At 39.7% G+C, this 19,996-nt stretch overlaps 2 protein-coding genes across 2 annotated transcripts; both read left to right on the top strand.

The window, feature by feature from the left end:
* Positions 1-752: 752 nt before the first annotated feature.
* Positions 753-14,708, top strand: LOC127466201 (V-type proton ATPase 116 kDa subunit a 2-like). Its single transcript, XM_051776798.1, has 19 exons — positions 753-905; positions 2,029-2,126; positions 2,958-3,095; positions 3,589-3,689; positions 4,391-4,517; positions 5,309-5,391; positions 5,727-5,820; positions 6,168-6,380; positions 6,913-7,063; positions 7,409-7,548; positions 8,295-8,452; positions 9,349-9,439; positions 9,736-9,854; positions 10,309-10,525; positions 10,655-10,774; positions 11,258-11,377; positions 12,021-12,138; positions 12,551-12,722; positions 13,639-14,708. The coding sequence occupies exons 1-19, from the start codon at positions 890-892 to the stop codon at positions 13,736-13,738; spliced, it is 2,376 nt and encodes a 791-aa protein (XP_051632758.1). The 5' UTR covers positions 753-889; the 3' UTR covers positions 13,739-14,708.
* Positions 14,709-14,822: 114 nt separating this feature from the next.
* On the top strand, positions 14,823-19,759 carry LOC127466202 (dynein axonemal heavy chain 10-like; the record flags this gene model as incomplete). The annotated part of the gene is made up of 7 exons (XM_051776799.1): positions 14,823-15,170; positions 16,538-16,626; positions 17,025-17,130; positions 17,611-17,726; positions 18,189-18,372; positions 18,669-18,826; positions 19,529-19,759. Coding segments are annotated over exons 1-7 (1,101 nt in total), but the record flags the coding sequence as incomplete, so codon positions are not given.
* Positions 19,760-19,996: the final 237 nt, after the last annotated feature.

The raw sequence follows: 19,996 nt of genomic DNA, 5'->3' as shown, positions 1-19,996 counted from the left end.
TCACAGGCTCCTGGTTTGTCAAACACGTCTGTTCCTGGAGCAGCAATTCACCTTGCAGGAAACTACCTGCCTGACTGTTGGGTTGGGCAATAATTAACCTTCTTTCTGCATTGTCTCATCATAATTATATGATGTTTGCTTGCTGACTGAGACTTTGGAATTTCTTCCAAATATGCATCAGAAATGTAGGTTGCAGAATCTTTGCAGGGAAAGCTGGGAGAACTCAAATTAACAGCTGATTAGTAAATATGGTACAGAGGAGGAGGCAGATCGGTAAGAACGACAATGTGAGTGTATGTTTAACATTTGATGCCATTCCAGTCACTTGACACACCATTTATTGTAGAAATAACACATTATTGGTTCTGTTTAAAAGTTGAATAAGTAGGCAGAGACATTGCACTTATGGTAGGGGTATATGCATAAAAAGATCCTTTTAAAACTTAACATTTAACATAGATTCTGTGGAAATCCATCACAACAAATTTGCTTGTAGGAAGGTTTGTTAATTTGAAGTCATTAAGCAGTATTTTAAAACTGTAGAAATAAGATTTGGAATGGTTTCTCTGGGAGATCTCATTGATTTTTTTATTTGAGTACAGCCAGCAAATGGCATGGATGATTCTGCTTTAATAAAACCAATTCTGCTATTTGAAGACTTTTTAATCTTTTTAGGTTTTTGTACCTTCTTAGCTGAAAAGCACTTTAGAAAGAGAGCACACAGAACACGTGCAAACTGTCTCTAGGAAGTCACAGGAACAGCTGTGGTTTTTTAGGGATGTTGCTGTTTTGAATATCTGATAAGAATTTTGTCCTTCTCCTTCAGCTTAACCCAAATGTAAGTGTATTTCAGAGAAAATATGTGAATGAAGTGAAGAAATGTGAAGAGATGGAAAGAATACTTGGTGAGCTTTATTTTCATATCTAACCTTTCTCAGCCCTGACTTTATTAAAATTAACATTATTAGAGTAGAACTACAGTGAAGGTTTCAGCTACCAGCTTATGTGGTCTGACTGCTGTAGACTCATATAGAGTTTTCATATGTATGAAAAAATAGACATCCATACAATCATCTCTTGAGTCTTTATGTAGACTTTTGGAGCTGGAGATGACTTCTGTGGTTTTGTGAGCTGTGAAATTCACTTACACTAAATATAGGTCAGTGTTCTTTTGAGCTCAGAGGCGAAGAAGATTTGCTAATGTTTTACTGATAAATAATTGAGACCATTTCAGTATTGATTGCTTAAAACTCTGCTAGGAAAATGGAAGCTTTACTCTGGATATTTCCTTGACTGTAAGATATTCCCCGTTTTTTTCATGTTGTGTAACTCAATACTGTTGATCTTCCAAGCACCCTTATTAGTAATTATGTTATCAGTAGTTGTGTTCTCATGGTAGTTAATGAACAGGGAGTTTGCAGAGCGTTACAGCCAAGATGCAGATTTCCTCAGTGTATCCTGAGGAAAAGTTACCATTGAGGGATTCCTTTTGTTGGAATCTCTCACCAGAGGCACGTGCTGGTCATGCCACACCATGCCAGCAGCTGTTTTGGCAATCTCCCTGTCCAGTGGGAGTTGCACGTGTGTCAAAGTTCCTTAAGCCTCCTTCTTTGAACACTTTTTATCCAAACATGGGGCAAGGAGCAGAATGGCCATTTCTGGCAGAAAGTGAAGTGATCATGTGATAGAAACTGATGTGCAGCAACTAAGAGGTTCTAGGAAATATTAAAGCTTCTTACAAAGTACTTGTGGTTGGGAGATTTTCATCACAGGCCTCTGAAGTTCACTCACTTGTGCAAACTTCCAAGGCGGGAATGTTCGGTGTGTTTTATCCCTTATGCTCTGTCAGTCCCTCTTTTTTGAAGATTAGTGTGTGTTGTTGCTAAAATGACTGAACAAAACAACCAGGGCCTGGTGCTGCAGAGTGATCAGTGCCAGCAAGATCAGCTGAAGGTCAACTCTGCAGCATTGTAGGAAGTCTAAGGCAATGCAGTTTCCTTTCTGATTCTGTTTTATTTCTCACTCCAGGATATTTAGTACAAGAAATTAAAAAAGCAGGTATTTCACTCCCTGAAGGAGATGTTGCTCCTCCTGCTCCCTTGCTGAAGCACATTTTAGAAATCCAGGTAACTTTTCCACTAAACAGATGCCGAAGTGTAGGGTATTGGAACTTAATTGCAGACTTAATTACTTGCCCTTTTATTAGGACTTCAGTTGTAGGGGTGTGGTGGGGGAGACAGAAGCATTCGCTTTCCTTTTTGTCTGATTGTTTTCCTTCCTGCCAGTGTCACTTCAAAGCCTGCCAGTGAGGTTTTGATATTAACACAAAATCCCTGTGAAGGGTCAAAGCCAACTCCTGGGGTGTGCAGCCATCCATTGGATTGCATGGAGTGGCATATTACACTGTTCCAGGCAAAATGTTGTCTTTAGATGTAATCCCTCGGCCTCATTTATTGCTTTGGGACTCACTGTGACTCTTTGTGCATCCGAAATTTCCAGGTGTGTGGGAGTTTTATATGCCCAAGGCTCTGCAGGTTCCAGTGCTGGTTGCCCAGCAGAACATGGTGCTGGTTTCTCTGAATTCTTTGTCTTGTGTTTTGTTAGAAAAGAAGCTTGTAAAACACAGATATAATTTTGAATAACATTCTGTTTTGCTGTAATTCTATTAAAGGAATAAATGGGTGTCTTCCACTCTGTGCTATCTGCAGTTCTAATTCTGCATTACTTAGACACAAATTAAGGGCAGAACAGACTTAAGAGATGCCAGTGGAGGATCAAGTGTGCTCAATACAAAGCACTCTTTGGCAGACAAGGGATAAGACCTGTGGAGCCTGTTAATTAAGAAATTGGGAAACTCCCATCATTGTGGCAAATAACATGTGCTGAAAATGAATTCTACTCTGTTTTCCAAAATTGTGTAACTGATTCTATGTCTTTTTTCCCCCTCTGTGCCTTAGGAACAGCTGCAGAAGCTGGAGACAGAATTGAGGGAAGTAACTAAAAACAAAGAAAAACTGCGGAAAAACCTGCTTGAGCTGACAGAATACAAGTACATGTTGAAGGTCACACAGAGCATTGTCAGGAGAACATCTGAGGTACTGCTGGGGGGTTTGCCAGGGGCCGTGTGTTGTGGGGCATTTTTGGCTCACCTTGTTAGTGGTTGTAGTTCAGTGCATGACTTGGTGTTGGGCTTTGCAGCCCTGGACATTTTTCGTGATGGTTTGTGCCATGCTGGGCTCGTGTACAGGGCAAAATGCAGCCCTGAGCTTAAGAGGAGCTTGGTGATTTCTCTCTTTGTTGAATGTTACTGCTGGTACCAGTTGAAAATGAAGGTGTAATTGTGTTATTTTGATGCATAAATTGTACTAAGAAATTTACAGTGTAATTTCACAGCACTGACTTCAGTTGCTAAGAGCAGGACACTTGAGGTCACAAGGTCTCTCTGTTGCCTGAATTGAACAGGAGAGGGGTTTTATATTTGTAATTAAATAATTTACTTAATTAGCTTTTCTTCTTTATGATAATAATGGAATGGAAGTACTTTTTTTTCCTGAATGCTATGAATGATCCTTCTTTTTTATTTGCCAGTATGAATCTCATTTACATGCAAATTATGAAGAATTTCCATCTGTGGAAAATGAGCCATTAGTGGATTACAACTGCATGCACAGACTGACTGCCAGGCTGGGGTAGGTATGGGGCAGGCCATGTGTGTGAGACAGTATGTGCTGCTTCAAAAGTGCTTGAGGAGCTGCTGTAAAAAATGGGTTGTTCTGTAAAAGATGGACTGTAGTGTGACTGTAGTGATTTTAGACAAGGCAGGAGTCTGACCCCAATGTACCTTTGTAAAAAAACTGGGTTATTTGAAGGGAAAAGTAGGACGGCGCCAAAAAATCCTGTCACAAAGCTTCCATCAAACCAAGAATGCGTGTGAAGGAAAATCTCCCAATCATTACTTCCTGGTCCTGTTTGAACTCTTTTTCCCTGATAAACAGACAGTGTTTCAATCACCTGGCAGTGTCAGTTGTAAATGGAACATTAATTGTGTTGCCTTTGAAACGCTGAGTGGATACTGCTGTCTGTGGCTTCCTTATGAGTGGGTATCTTGGCAGGAAAAAATTTACAAACCTCACTGTCACAGAAATAACCAGTTAGATATAATTCTAGTTGTGTGCTCAGGCCTGCAGTCTGTTTACTTTCCAAGTAGAAATTTTATATACCAGCTGGTATTTTCTCTACAGTTCCTTCCTGTTCAGGGTGGTGTTCCTTCTCCAGCTGTGGCAGATGTTAAATTATCATAACTGTGATCCTGAGTGATGATGTACTCTGAGTTTCTCATTTCTTTTCTTGTGAATTTTATCTTATATTTCAATTTTTTCTTTTTCCATAGATTCATATCTGGGTTAGTTCACAGAGCAAAAATTGAAGCATTTGAAAAAACACTGTGGAGAGTGTGTAAAGGTTATCCCTTCCTTACGTATGCAGAGCTGGATGAGGCTCTGGAAGATCCAGATACAGTGAGTAAACATTGTAATCATCAGTTTATTTTGTTTGTACTTTTCATATGATTTGAAAGAATTGCTGCTCAGATCTGCCTGCAGTGAATGGCAATGATTTCCCAGTGCCCTTGGAGGAAAAACCATTTTAAAGAATTAAAACTTGTAAGACTTGAAAATTCGAGGTCTCGGTGCCGACGTGACTGTAGGAGCAGCAACGAATTTACCATGGCTGAGCTTCAGGAGTGCAGAACTTCACTGTGGAATTTATGTGACTTTAAGATTGGCCACCTTGATCAAAATACGTGGCATAAATGGCTGCTTGGATATTTATTAACTAGGTCTGTACAGTGCATTGCATTTTAATAGCCATTTTCCTTCTTCATTCAGTAGTTAAAAAAGAGTCAAGTACAGGAGGTTTTTTCTCTGAACTTATAAAATTAATCTTTTATAAATCAATTCTGGCAACCTAATCTGTCACTTTTTTTTTTTTGCTTTGATTCTAGTTTGTTACCTTTTTTTAGACTCCTTTGTTACTCAGAATTCTGAGATGGTAAAATAAAATCTCTCTTTTACTTTCCCTGAAAACTTTTTGTTTTTCTCCGACATACAAAAAATGCCCCCTAAAAACCAGACAGATACTGACTCTCTTGAATTTTATTGTTTCATCTTCACTGAAAATGATGGAAGATCAGTGCTACTAACACAGATTTTCCTAATTATTCAGCTTTGTTATTTTTCTCTAATTATGTCACAATGGAGTTGCTGGTTAAAACAAACTTCATTAACTTACCTTTTTCTGGTTTTATTAGGGTGAAACCACAAGGTGGGTTGCATTCTTAGTGTCCTATTGGGGTGAACAACTTGGCCAGAAAGTAAAGAAGATTTGTGACTGGTAAGAAGTAAAACTAATGTAGAATTTCTTTCTACCTGGGTTATTTTCTATTTTTTTCCCCTGCACCTCTTTCTCGTAAGTGTTGATATTTAGACAAGGCTTTTGAAGTTAAATTTGTTCCCTCATTGCATCCAGCTCTATAATTAGGCAATGTACAAATACATGTGAGTCATTTTACCTGCACACTTTACTAAGTACAGGCAAAATACCAACTCTCTCAGTTGAATCCGTTCCGTGGTTATTAAATGGTGTGTTGCAGATTTGACTGTGGCATGGGGGTGGGTGGTTTGTTTTGGTTTAGTTTGTTACTTAACACAAACCTCTGTGTTTTGTAGCTATCACTGCCATGTGTATCCCTACCCAAACAACACCGAGGAGCGCCGGGCAGTTGTCGAAGGACTAAACGTTCGTATTCAGGATCTTACTACTGTGAGTAAAGAACAGATTTGCTTTTGCTGCAGTTGTAGCACCATAGGAAATCATTTGATAAATCTGAGCATTAATACACATTTCTAAAATACATACAGCTTTGGAGCTCAGTGTGACAGGATGTCATGGCCCTGGTCTCATGTTGCATGTGTCTGTTAAACCTCAGGGCACTTGGCATTGCCTTCTGTTTTCAGCAGAGGTTTGTTTACCCTCCTAAAAACATGGCCCAGCCTTGGACTCTTCAAGGTGCTCTTGTTGTGGTCAACACACTGGTCAACACAGTGTGTGGTCAACACAACCACTGTCACATTTTTGGTGAACTCTTTGTGTTTTTTTCTTGGTCAAAGGTGCTGAATAAAACCGAGGAATACTTACACCAGGTGTTGTGTAAAGCATCGGAATCCATCTATACCTGGGTTATCCAGGTGAAGAAGATGAAAGCCATTTACCATGTGCTCAACCTGTGCAGTTTTGATGTCACAAAGAAGTGTTTAATTGCTGAGGTTTGGTGTCCAGTGGCCGATCTCCAGAGTTTGCGCCAGGCGTTGGAGGAAGGCTCAGTAAGTCAGCTGAGTGCTCTCTGATGTGCAAACTTTGGTCTTGAACTAACTCTACAGATAAGGAAATAATTATAAAAATAGGCTGAAAATAGGCACAGGCAGATCTGTGTCTCTATCAACTTATATAAAACAATTTTTTTGTAAGCAGAGCCTTTATTTAGTGTTGTGTGTGGTGGGGATTTTTTGTTGAATAACTTCTGTGTTGGACCTGAGTCCAGCTGGGCTCACTGTGCTATTTGGAGTCTCATAGAAGATGTAGTTCCCTTTTGTTGGTTTTTGTTTCATATGAGAGAATTTCTAATAACAAATCTTTGGTTTTTAGTATTGACTGATGAGTCTCATCTGATACTTCATATGAAGAAAGGATTAGACACTGTACATAATCAGTGTTTCTAGAGAAGGCACAAACATTAAACTTTAGGCTCAATTTAGTGGTAATTCAGGATCAGTGAAACTGCTGATAGAGCAAAGGTTTTCAGTTTGATCAGATTAACTGAGATCTTGTATAAATTTATCTTCTGTCTATAATTAGAGGAAGAGTGGAGCTACAATTCCCTCATGCATGGAAACCATCAGGACAACACAACCTCCTCCAACTTTGATACGTACCAATAAATTCACCTCAGGGTTCCAGAACATCGTTGATGCTTATGGAGTTGGAAGCTATGGGGAAGTTAATCCAGGTTGGTCCTTCTGAAAGCTGAGCTGAGGGTTGTGCTGTCATTGCTGCTTGCCTTAATACCTTGCTGAACTGGACACCAGTAAAGGCAAAATGGTAAAAACGTGTTTTATTTCCTGGGCTCATACTATTGCCCTCAGAATTGTCATTGCTAAAGGAAACACAATAAACAAGCTTTAAACTGATCTAAATTTATAGTGTGGGGAAAAGGTCTCTTAGTTGGGGGTGAAATGTCTTTCAAACTTAAAGCTAAAAACTTTGAGAGATTAAAGTGATGGAATTGGTTAGGCACAGTTCAGACAGAACATCATCAGCTGTGCTGTGCCTGAAATGTGCTGTTTCCTTTCAGCTCTCTACACCATCATCACCTTCCCCTTCTTCTTTGCTGTTATGTTTGGAGACTTTGGGCACGGGCTGCTCATGTTCCTGTTTGCACTCCTGACAATACTGTATGAAAACCACCCCAGGTTAAAAAGATCACAAGATGAGGTAAAAGGAATTACAGGTTATTTCCTTCTCATCCAACCAGATCACTCAAATAGTCACTATATTCACTTGAATAGTCACTATGTTTCTGAAAAGTATTATTTATTGCACATGTATTAGACTGTTTTTTTTCCTTTGTTTAAGGATTTTCTGTATTTAAAGTCCCTTGAGATTAATGTGATATCTTAAACTAGTCACTTTCTTTGAAAGAGCAGAAACAGTCAAGTTGTAATGAAAGACTGACAAAAATTAGTTGATACTTTTGGGCTTGTCTTTGTTTCTGCCAGGGCTACTCAGTGGTGTGAGTATTTACAGAATGTGGTCACGGTGGCAACGTGAGGAGAAAATGATTTTTCAGATTCCATCTTTTATTGTTTCTAAAAAGAGCTGCAGTTTGAAATTTGCTAAACTTTATTTTAGCTCATTTTTTAATCATATGGGGTTGGGATGCAGGAACACCTGCATCCCTTATTAGAATGATATTTAATTAAGAATGGCTGCAAATGTATAACTTCTTGTAAACTAGTCTCAGGAAGGAAATGGCTGTAAAAGACTATTTGTGTAATGATGCCAATGAGAAAAGTCTCAATGTGTGTTGTGAGAGCTCGTATTCCTTAGTGACTGTTCAGAAAAAATGTTTAGTTTTTACAAATCCTTATGTGTCAAAAAATATGTTTCCCCTACAAATGTCTAGATAACCATTGCTCAGAGCAGATGATTTTCCCTATTTTTTTTTCCAACCCTTACAGATAATGAAAATGTTATTTGAAGGCCGATACGTGATTTTGTTGATGGGTCTGTTTTCTATATACACTGGATTGATTTACAATGACTGTTTTTCCAAGTCAATAAATATATTTGGGTCTGGATGGAATGTTTCAGCAATGTTTGAGCAGAAGGTTTGGCGGTGAGTAGCATGTTTGCTACACCATTAAACCAGAGATGTACTTCCTGCAGCAGTTTAACCCTCTTTTAACTCTCTTCTTATGGTTTGTCTTAATACATTTTCCAGGGGGGTCTCTCTCTATAGACATCAGATTTTGAGAGGAATAGAAAACACAGGGCTAGTTCTGAAGGAATTTGTCCTAGGTTATGCTTCTGGAACGAATAGTTGAGCAGCATTTACTGTAAAGAAAGTCACAGTTAATGAAGTAAATTAATTACCTGGCACTCATTAGTCTCTGCACAGCTTTTCTTGATAGTAAAAAAAAAAGGCTATGTGCATTGTCAAACCTCCTTTTTCTCAGTGGGGTGACCTCATTGATTTGAGTTTTTAAGGGCCTGAGGTATTTAGGAGTTCACAACTTGCATCTTGTGTTGCCTCAGAAACAGGAAGTGGTTTAACGTAGTCGAGTCAAGACCTCTGACTTTGGTTAAGATGAGAGCAGGTTGTGTGTGCTGTGTTAACTAGAAACTATGTGAAGTTAGAGTGGAAATTTCCCTTGCAAAAGGTAGCAGTTATTTCTGGAGTGTTTGTCAGTCAGTTTTAAAAAACACACTAAAAACAAATTGTGAATTTTTAAAATGAAACTTTCAGTTCTGGGGGAATGAGGAATAAAATCCATAAACTTTCCTTTCAAAGGCAGGCAGTGCAAACTGAGCCCAGACTGAGAGTTTCTTGTTGGGTTTTTTGCTATTGTTCGTATTGGCCAGGACTTTTGTGCTTAGAAATCCTTTGATTCTTTGAAAGTGGGACAGTGGGTCAGGTAAAGGAAAGCAGGAGCAGTGTCCTGCAGAACTGAAAGTGTATATTGTCACTATGATTAAACAGTGTCAGATCTGAGTGTTTTTCTTTCTCTGCAGCCTTGAGGATCTGAAATCTAATAAATTTTTAGCACTGGATCCAAATGTTTCTGGTGTGTACAATGGAGCTTATCCCTTTGGAATCGATCCGGTTAGTTTTATTCTTTTTAATTATTCACTTGTGATGATCAGTCATTTGGACATTAGATTTTTGTATGTGTATTAGGAAGATAAATCTTACTATGAAAAAATACATTTCTGTTTGCATTCTCCATTCAAGAAAATCTTTTCTTTGAACAAGTCAAAAGTTTAACTATTTTCACAACACTCAAATTTCTGTTGTGATCCCCATTTGAGGTAAAATTCTGGTCTCCAGTAAAGAAAGAATACTGGTTTATTCCTTCTGCTGGGCTGTTCTTTAATGCTGGTTTTGTGTTTCTTGTTCAGATATGGAACTTGGCAAGCAACCGCCTCACTTTTTTAAATTCTTTCAAAATGAAAATGTCGGTGATTTTTGGAGTGACTCACATGACTTTTGGAGTTGTATTGGGGCTGTTTAACCACTTGTAAGTACTTCAAAGTACTTTAACATTAACATTTTTTGTCAAATCTTCAATTATAACACTTAATCTGGTAAGAGAAAGTGGAATTTGTTTTTGAAAACAGAATAATAGTAATTGTGAAAACTGTTCTTAAAAGACCATAAAAGAGAGGTCTTCCTTCATGTAAATGAGATGATGGATCAGTGTTATGGCAAAAAAATCTGAAGATATCAATTAATACAAGACTTTATTTCATTTGTTGGTAAATAAAGATACATGCCTCTTGTGAGCCTAATATCCACTGAAATATCTGATTACAATTTTGCTGAAGAAGAAGAAATCAGTTCTGGATTGTAATGTCAGTCCTGCTGTTCAAAAGTGTGGGGTGCTGCTTTGCTTTATTGAAATTATATTTGGGCCGTGTTGATATTTGTTTTTAACACTTACTTTTAATCCCCCCTCCTTTTTTATCTTTTAGGCATTTCAAGAAGACATATAATATTTACTTGGTTTTTATTCCTGAGCTGTTATTCATGATGTGCATCTTTGGCTACCTTGTATTTATGATCTTCTTTAAATGGTTGGCTTACTCTGCAGAGGACTCCACGTCTGCTCCCAGTATTCTGATTCAATTTATTAACATGTTCCTGTTTCCTGGTGGTGGTGGTGAAACAAAGGGCCTCTACCCTGGCCAGGTGAGTGGTGTTCTTACACACTTCTGACATCCTATGTCCCCTGTGCAGATAACACTTTAAAGGAAAACAAGATGGCTTTTCCTACTTAGGATTTTGTGATCTAATCTAATTTTTTCCCTCCTCAAACAGGCTCCTCTGCAGAGGTTTTTACTTAGTGTTGCTTTTCTTTGTGTTCCTGTTATGCTTCTTGGGAAACCACTGTATTTATATTGGTTGCACAGCGGAGGCCGAGGCATCAGAATGTGCAGGGTAAGTGCTGGAAGACTCCTGCATGTTTGCTCAGTGCAGAATAGTTCAGGTGGTGTTGTATTATTGCACAGAGTCATGTCCTCACTGGATATTTCAGAGAATGGTTTGGGTTGGAAGGGACCTTAAAGACCTTGCCATGGGCAGGGACACCTTCCACTAGCCCAGGTTGCTCCAAGCCCCGTCCAACCTGGCCTTGAACACTTTCAGGGATGGGGCAGCCACAGCTTCTCTGGGCAACCTGTGCCAGGGCCTCACCACCCTCACAGGGAAGAATTTCTTCTGTATACCTAAACTTTAATTTCCCCTTTTTTGAGTTTGAAACCATTACTCCTTGTCCTATCAATGCAGTTTCTGCTCAACTTGGAAAATTTTTGACTGAAACACATTATAGTGCTTTGTTTTTCTAAATCTTTTTGCCTTTAAATAAATTTTGAAAATGTCATGGCAACCTGCTTGAAGACACAATCCATTTCCATTTTGTAGAGTGGCTACAGACCAATCAGAAAAGAAAGTGAAGAGGAACTTTCTCTCCTGTCATGTCCTGATGTGGAGGAAGGCAGCAGCCATGCAGACAGTGGGCCCAGAGAAGGGGATGCAGAGGAGGTGATGCTTTTATTTAATGTCTAGTTTGTATGTCCTTAAAAGCAAATTAGAAGTAGGAAATCAATAAGATAATTTGTACTCTGCGTGCCTGGAAGTTTGGAAGAAAATTAGCTGAGCCTTTACAGAGACATTGAATCCTGAATCCAATTTACTTATATTTATTTATTGCTATTTTAGCATTATTTCTTGGTCTTTTCAGACTGCTGCAGTAAACCACAGTCCATCTGTAGCAGAGAACACAAAAAGGGCTTTATTGGCAAATAAGGCTCTGCTTTTAAGATATGGGTTTTCTGAAATTGAATAGTGGGGTAAAAATCCTGGTTCATCTATGGTTTTATGGATTCTTAAACTTAAGGGAAGGTGATGACTGCTCAGCTTCCTGTTAGTTAATCTTGGGTTTTCATCTGGACAAAAGTCTTCTTATGTCTGCAAATTACATCTTGTGATGAGGATTATTGCTGGTGGGGGTTGGGAGGCATGGGCAGCATTCCTAGTCCCCACCTACTGCTGCTGTTTAGTTTGGGCAGATTTTTAAAGATTCCACTGATTTCTTGTGAGTTGAAAGGAAAAGAAAAATTGCTTTTTGTTCTCTCATGCTATGCTGTGTTGTTTAAATTGATACAAATGTGTTTTTATCTTTTAGCTGAATTTTGCAGATGTTTTTATGAATCAGGTGATTCATACCATTGAATACTGTCTGGGATGTATTTCTAACACAGCCTCATACCTGAGACTCTGGGCATTAAGTCTTGCTCATGCACGTAAGTGGGGATTTTTTTGATATTTTGGGTTTTTTTCCCCACATTTGTCTTTATTTTTAATGCTGGTTAGAGGGAGGCTGGCCTGTTCAAGTGATACTAACATAAAATTATCTTTTTCTTAATAAAAAAAAAAAAATTCCCTATTTAAACTAATCATGATCTATGGAAGCCCCCAGACTAAAATTGTGACTTTATGTAAAATTTTGCTCTCACTAGATGTGGTTTTGACATTGATTTTTGAAACCTTTGAACATTTGAAGGGTTTGGGGGCAACTGGGGTGGGGGAGTTCTTGGAGTTCCCGTGTTCAGCGGCTCCTGTACTGTTGGTTAAACTGGAATAGGTCAGAGTGGCTCACTGGGTGACTGTACTCAGTATCAACATTAATTATGAAAACATTTTGGTTTTTACCAGAGTTATCTGAAGTTCTGTGGCAGATGGTGATGAGGGTGGGGCTCCGTGTGGACACCTCGTATGGTGTCTTGCTGCTGGTCCCTGTCCTGGCCTTCTTTGCTGTGCTGACAGTTTTTATCCTGTTGATCATGGAGGGGCTTTCTGCTTTTCTCCATGCCATACGACTTCACTGGTAAGTTCATTTTTTCCTTTAGCATATACTGGCTTGTTTAAGAGGAATTTTTATGTCAAAATATTAGGTACCTTAAAAAAGTGTAAAATGCAACTCATGCTACTGTAATAGATTTATTTAATCATATTAAATAGATTATCATATTAAATAGATTTAATCATATTAAATAGATTTATTTAATCGTATTAAATAAATGGCTTGTTAGTTGGATGTGATTGTTCCTCTGGAATATTTTCAGTAAATTCAAATACATTGGCTTATGGTGCATATTAACCTCAACCACATTCAGAGTTGATTTTGGTGCAAACTATGAGTACATTTAATTTATAGTAATGCAGCTTTTCATAAAGTAGAATATTAGTAACATGGATAAGTATTTTTCATTTCAGCCTGGTTATCACACTGTATGGTTTCAGTTTATTTAATTTATTTGGTTCAACAGAACATTTATATTAGTGAGTGGGGCTGCCAACTCTTAAGTATTTTAATCATTTCTTAGTCTTAATATCACAAGCTCTGCACGTTGGAGTGGATTCAGAGCACGTTTAGTTTGAAACCTGATGAAATTTGCAGTTTAAGAAATATAATGTATAAACATGAGGCAGAGCTGTTGCATGACAGCATTGTCCTCATGATATTGTACGTTTGCAAAGCAATTAACTGCAACCAACTCAAAAACAAACTAGGAAGCCAGAAGTAAGAAATGAGCCATTACAGCACAATCCAGTGGCTTTGGGTCTCCTGAGAAACATGGAATTAGCCTGGAACTGCAGTGGGAAGATGAAATAGCTGCACAGAAAACAAGTGAGAGGATTAGGGTTGGTTTTGTTCAGTCTCTCATGTTGCACAGCTCTGTCCCTTGACAGCTGATTCCTTTGGATTCATGCACAGATTCTGTTTTTTTGTCTCGTTTCAGGGTGGAATTTCAGAACAAATTCTACTCCGGTGCAGGATACAAGTTTACGCCTTTCTCTTTTAAGCACATTTCTTTACATTTTAATAAAGATGATGTATGATAGTTTGGCTGCTGTCAGCAGAAATGTTTGGAATTGTCTGCAAATAACCGTGTGATTGGATCTTGCCAATGAATGGTTTCTTGTGGAAGAAAGTGGTTTTCACTGATTGCCTTATAATGCAGCCAAATAATACTGTAAAATATACCTCCCATAGATAGACATCGCAGATCTGGAGCATCTTGTAAAGTATATGGATATAAAATGTACATTTTTCTTGATAAACTAATGTAAATTAATTTTATTCTTTAAAAAAAAAAAAGTTGTTATGCTTGTCCTAAAACCTCAGTAGGCTGCTTTTTTTTTTTTTGAGGCTGTTTATTTTCTTGAATGGTTACTTTTAAGTTATCTGAAAGAATGTTCATCGTATTAAGCATTTGTTACTAATCACGTACTTAACCAAGCTGCATCTTGTGCACTTTGGGAACAATTCAACAATGCAAATTCAACAGTGAAACAGAAGCAAGGTATGTTTTCAGTATGTATTCCAGTATTATAATGAAGTGTAAATTTATACACAGCGATGCAACGTGCTCTTTTTTGGCCATATTTAAAATTGCACTGGAAATGTTAATTGTTCATTCTGAGTTCTGCCCAGAATTACTACTTTAAGCTTTTGGAAGCCACACTGATATTCATATTTAATGTTATGGCGGAAGGCAGGATTAGAAGCATTACTCCTTTTCCCTGTAGCAAGGAATAACTTTTGCACAGGGAATAATGAATTGGTCTCAATCCTTGATTCTGTTTGGCTGTGAGGACACACAGGCAGCACTACCTGATGTTGTAAAACCTTAACTTATACCGAATAACGTGGAAAGAGGTCGTTTTATACTATTTTTGTATCAGTGTGAAAATGGGGATACTGCGGTCATCTTTTACCACCTTGTGCCACGCGAGCAGCACAAGTTAAATTTTGCACTTGTTTCGTACGAGTTCCCAATAAAGCCTCGTTTGCGCTGTGCCGAGCGGGGCCCGTGTTTGTCCGTAGCCTTTTCCCTGTCCCAGGCGGTGCTGAGGGGAACGAGCGGCCGGTGCCGAGGGCAGGAGCGGCCGTGAGGGTCGGCACGGGACCAGGGCAGGCGGTCCCGCGGCCCCTCGAGGCACCTCCCGAGGCGGGCGCGCAGCCCCCCGAGGCGGGCCCTGGGCGGGCAGCGGCCGTCGCTCCTCCCCGCCCCGTTGCCGAGGGCACCGTGAGGCGTCGGAGCGGTCGCCGCCATGAGCCTGGGCGACGTGCGGCTGCGGTGGCTGCGGGACCGAGCGCTCGCCCTGTTGGGTCTGAGCGACCCGGCGCCTTTCGAGGAGCTGCTGAGCCGCGGCGAGGAGGCGCGGGCCGTGCTGCGCTTCTTCGGCGAGGACGCGAGCGGGGCGGGCCCGGCGCTGCTGCTGCTGCTGCGGGCCGAGCGGCGCGGCCCGGACGGTGAGGAGGCGGAGGGTGAGGGCCCCGCCGAGCCCTCCCTGGGCACCGCCTGGCCTCGGGCCCCAGCTCCTTCTTTCTCCCTCCGTCAGGGCCACATTTGTCGTAGCCCCGTAACCCCTGTCCTTACCCCTTTCCCTGCCTCTCCACCCCTTGGGCTGTGTGCTCCTGGACCCCTTCAATCCCATCCACTTCCAGCTTTTGCCCCCTCTGGGTTTGCCCTCTTGGGATTTGCACCATCCCTGCTGCAGAGGGGTTATATCGTGCTTTCCTCCCATGTTGTGTTTGTGCAGATACAGGAGACACGAAGGAGGTTGCAGGTGAGCTGCAGGAGGATGGCCCGGGTAACCCCTGTCCTGAGCAGGTGCCTGGAACAGCCTCCTCTGTGGCACTGGAGGGCAGTCGGTGTTCTGGTGGCCAAAGCGTGGTCCTGGCAGGCCACAGGGGCTGAATGTGATCTGCTGATGTGGTTCTCTTAAGCAGATCCAGCAGAATCTGTAACATCAGCAGGTTCTTGTCCCAGGAAAGCAGATCTGATTTTGTGGAGAGCGTCCTGGGCAGTGTGGCTGATTAGTGTTTTCCCAAGAGCTTCTGCCTCAGGATGCTCCTTTGAAAAGAAAGCTCTCCTAAGTTTGGCTCTTTCATCTTTTCCAGGTAGAAGGAAAGAAAGAAACTGTCTGGGATGAACAAAATCAATCCACAAACATAGATCTTCTTTGTCTGTGACATCTTCTACTGGCTTTATAATTTCAACTTCTTAGAGATTGATTATATTAAATTACAAATAATATGTTCCCCTTAGGAGGAACGAAACAATTTACCTTGTCTTAAGAGTTGCAAGCTCTTCTCTTGTTTCTGATGTAGTGTTTTGAGGATAAAAGTGGTGATCCTGTAAAGACTGAACATCAGTCCAATACTTTAACCTCAGTATTGTAGAGAAGCCTTTCACACACACACACAGAAGGAAAAAATAATAAAGGAAAATGGATAGAAAGTGTGTTATAAAGGGTGCATGACAAACCCCTTAATTATTTGCATTTCCATTTACAAAGTAGTTTCATCTTGGAATGTGTTAATCCACTCACTTTGCCATAAAAAATCAATTGTGTTGGAAAATGCTGGTAAGGATATTCTAAATAAAGACCAATTTCCTGCAGAACACAGTACAGTTCCTTGCTTATTTGGATTCAGTTCTCCACAAGTAAAGCTGTCCTATGGAGAAATGGACAATTAACATCAAGGTTGGATGACTGGTTGCTGAAAGGTGATGCTGACGATGGAAGAAAATGCTCAATCATTTAGTTTGAGAGGAAAATTGGACAGATCCATCTTATACACAAGGATAATGTTCTTTAATTGAGTTCTCTGGTGTTGTTCCTTCTTAGGGGTGACTCAGGGAAGCAAGACATCCCCTCTGCAATCTGCAGACAACAAAAGTGTGTCAGGTGATGACAGTACAGAACACACCCAACAGGTACATGCCTTGTGTTTCGCTCTGTCCTTTTCTGGGTGCTGGCTTTCTGATGGAAATATTGCAGTAAAACTGGTAGGCAAATCAAAGAGGTTCAGTGCAGAGCAAGGACTCAGAGCAGAACATTTTACAAGAGCAGGAATTTCCATTCATAACCAGTGGCCTGTTGTGTCTGCCATAGCCTCTGACACTGGAAATCAAGTGTTTCCAAAGCTGATGCTTTTTGTTGCTACCTGAGTGATTTTTTTAGCATTTCATATATTTTATTAGTTTATTTGGACAGCACTATGAAGATAATTGAGTTAAACTAATAGTTCTATCTCAGGCAAATATTTTCTTGCTGTTAAGGGGCGTGGTAGCAAACAGGAATAGTCATACGTCCTTTTTATTTTTTGTTTCAGCTACAGGAACAGAAAGTTGACAAAGTGTGTTTCTACGTGGCTCTTGATGAAATTCCTGAAGGATTTGTGTCAGATTTTACTGTGTATTTTCTGAAAGACACTAAAGGTGTGTGCCCTGAAGAGTTGCAGGCTCAGTGTTTTTGGGTTTTGCGTGAAACAACAATTCTCATTGAGAAAATGTGGCTGAGATTCAGGATAGTGCATATCCAGCCTAATATACTGGGTAGGAGTACAGTCAGAATAGAACAGAAATCAGGAATGCTTGGTCATTTTATGGCAGTTCTGTGCAAGGTTTTCCTGGTCTATCTGTAAAATAAGGGTTCAAATCAAGGCCACTGTTTTTTTGAACAGAAAACCATTTTCTAACTCTCTGGCCGGATTGTCAAGGCTTAAACCCAGGTGATGACATTGAAGTATTTTTCTACCCTTTCTGAAGAAGCATCTGCACTATTAAACCCAGCATTTGTTTTGAAGGTGACTTGTATCAAACCTAGTAGTGTTTTACTGGAGTTTTAACTTATTATGGAAAGGGCTTTATGCTTTCTGTATAAAATAATTAGATTTATGCTAATTATTTGTGTACTAGAAAAAGTTGCTGAACCTAAGGACCTGACTGAAGCTAATGAGATTCTTCCTCAAGTGATAAAGTCTGGTATACTGACTGATGACACTGCCTTGATGCTAAAGGATGCCATCTCCCAGGTAAATGTGTTACAGCTCTTATATATGGAGTCTTGAGTGTTTCTAGGAGTGATTTGTCCCCTTAGTATTCTGCTGAGCATATGGACTATGCATAAGAAATACTATTATATAAGTGACCTTCATATGCCAAAAAGAAGTTTTTGTTAATCCTTGTCTGCTATTTTGTTTCCTAAATTGTTTGTAAAGATGTGGAGATGGGCATTATTTCATTGCCTTCCCCTATGTGAGAATCATTTAAGAGTGTGACACCAGACACCTTTGTGGCTGTGTCTGTATCTTCAGGGATTTCCATAAAGACCTTCTGGAGCTATTCCCCTGCAGAATATGAGGCAGAGAGAATGATGCCAAAGGGCTGAAATGGAAGGAGACACACTGAAATTAAATTTTAGAACAATGTCCAATGCTTAAGTGAATTTCTAGTAAAATGACTTCTTTTTTTCTGTGGCACCTTTGGAATTCTAGGTGTTTTCACCAGCTCTCTCCCATGGTCAGCAGCAGACTAAGGAAACTACCTTTCATTCAGATAGTGAAAACACAGATTCTGAAGAAATGAATTTACCTGAGTCTGACCTTGCAGAAAAGAAAGAACAGCCTGTGGAAAACTCTGATACTTCAGTGAGGAATGAAACTATACAACGAAGAAAAGGTGAGTGTTCTGCCTCTGCAGCACTGTGGGGATTAGATCTCATGGCATTAAAGAGGTTTAGCATCCCTTCTCTCACAGGGACTGCTGCCATTCCATTTTCCAGGAATATACATTTGTTTGCATTGTGTTAACTGCTAAAAAAATGAATCTGTTTTGCCCTGTCCTCAAGCAGGCAGAGCAGGTTACCTGTCCTCAGGTAGCCAACAAGAGGGAAGGCAAAGGCCATTCCAGTGGTGCCACGTTACCAATGCTGTTGGAACAAGACAGTTCCTTCTGTGTGCATTTTCTTTCAATAGGAGATATTGAACTGGAGATGCCAACTGTAAATCTGGATGGAGAAGTGCCTGTTCTTGCCTCAGTTCCATCAGTGGTTCAGTCTCTGGAAAGTTGTGCAATGACCTGGCAGAAATTAATATCCACAGTTCTGAAGGAACAACTGAAAAAGGTTCCACAGGTAACGTTGCCTATAATCCCAGGATGATTTTACTGCTGGAGACTTTGCTTCCTTCCTCCATAAGACTCTCTTTGAATGGTTTGTGTTAATTTTTAATTCCTCTTCATGTTTGCTTGTTGGAAAACCATTTACTAATTGATGATAAGTAGAAAAAAAGTAGTGAGGAACTGTGTGGCTCTGGGAAGTAGAATATAAATAGAATATAAAGTAACTCAGTGCAGATCCTACCCACATAGGATAACTAAGGGACTTCTGTTATCTACTCTTCTAAAGAGCCATGAAATACTAAAAGCTGCAGTGATTTTTTTTTTTAAATAGACAGCTATATTTTTGATTGAAAAAAGTAATCTCAAACAAAAAAGTTCCAATTTTAAGATTCTGATTCAGCAAACACATATATGACTAATACAATTAAAAATACTGTGGGAATTAATGTCTGTAAAGTTACCTGTGCATAAGCTTTTGGACTCTCCAGCTCCAGCTCAGGGATATATTCCCCATGAGCAGTTCCCTTCAGTGTGTGTAAAAGTCTTGATTTCAAGGATCTTCTTCTGTCTGGGTTTTTGCATGGTTGAGTCATATCAGATTTGTCTCAGCATAAAACATATCAAAAACAAAGAACAAATATAGTCCTGGTTATAAGTTTTCACTCTTGCCTAATAGTAATTTGGATCTTTTTATTTGTTTCCACACTGCTTGTAGGGTGATGGTGCACTTGCAGAGATTGACCTCTGGCGTAAAAAAACCGCAGCTTTAAGTGATCTTGCTGAGCAGACAAAGCTTCCAGAGGTGAAAAAAGTCTTGGAAATATTACAAGAAGCTGAATCTGAGTGTGTTGGAGATTTACTGATAGTCTTGAGTGACCTCAGAAAATATCACATGGAAGCTCTGGATAACGTTAAGTTTCTTTCAGCCCTTGAGCGCCATTTGCAGGTACGTGAACTTGAGAAAAGTCGGTGGAGTTTGAGCTGTAGTTACCTGAGTTTGGTTTCTCTGTTGGTGTAATCACCTCTTGTTTATATTTTTACTTTTTATCAGCAATAAAGGTGTACTCTAGATTAATAAAATATATTTAATTAAAAAGAAGATTTGCTTATTTTATTTGAGTTACAGTCGTTTTAATATTTGGAAGCCCAGAGCTGTGAACACTTTGTTTGTAAATCCAGCCTT

Source organism: Manacus candei, unplaced genomic scaffold (assembly GCF_025592945.1).
Source record: "Manacus candei isolate 608988 ecotype Guabito, Panama unplaced genomic scaffold, ASM2559294v1 h1tg000643l, whole genome shotgun sequence".
NCBI classification, from domain to species: Eukaryota; Metazoa; Chordata; class Aves; order Passeriformes; family Pipridae; genus Manacus; species Manacus candei.
The sequence above is the reverse complement of the archived record's forward strand: the minus strand, read 5'-3'. Positions and strand labels throughout refer to the sequence as shown.

Coding starts and splice junctions, on each gene's coding strand:
- LOC127466201 (XM_051776798.1), top strand. Junction 8,453..9,348: donor TTTGAGCAGAAGGTTTGGCG/GTGAGTAGCATG, acceptor CTTTCTCTGCAG/CCTTGAGGATCTGAAATCTA. Junction 12,723..13,638: donor CATGCCATACGACTTCACTG/GTAAGTTCATTT, acceptor GTCTCGTTTCAG/GGTGGAATTTCAGAACAAAT.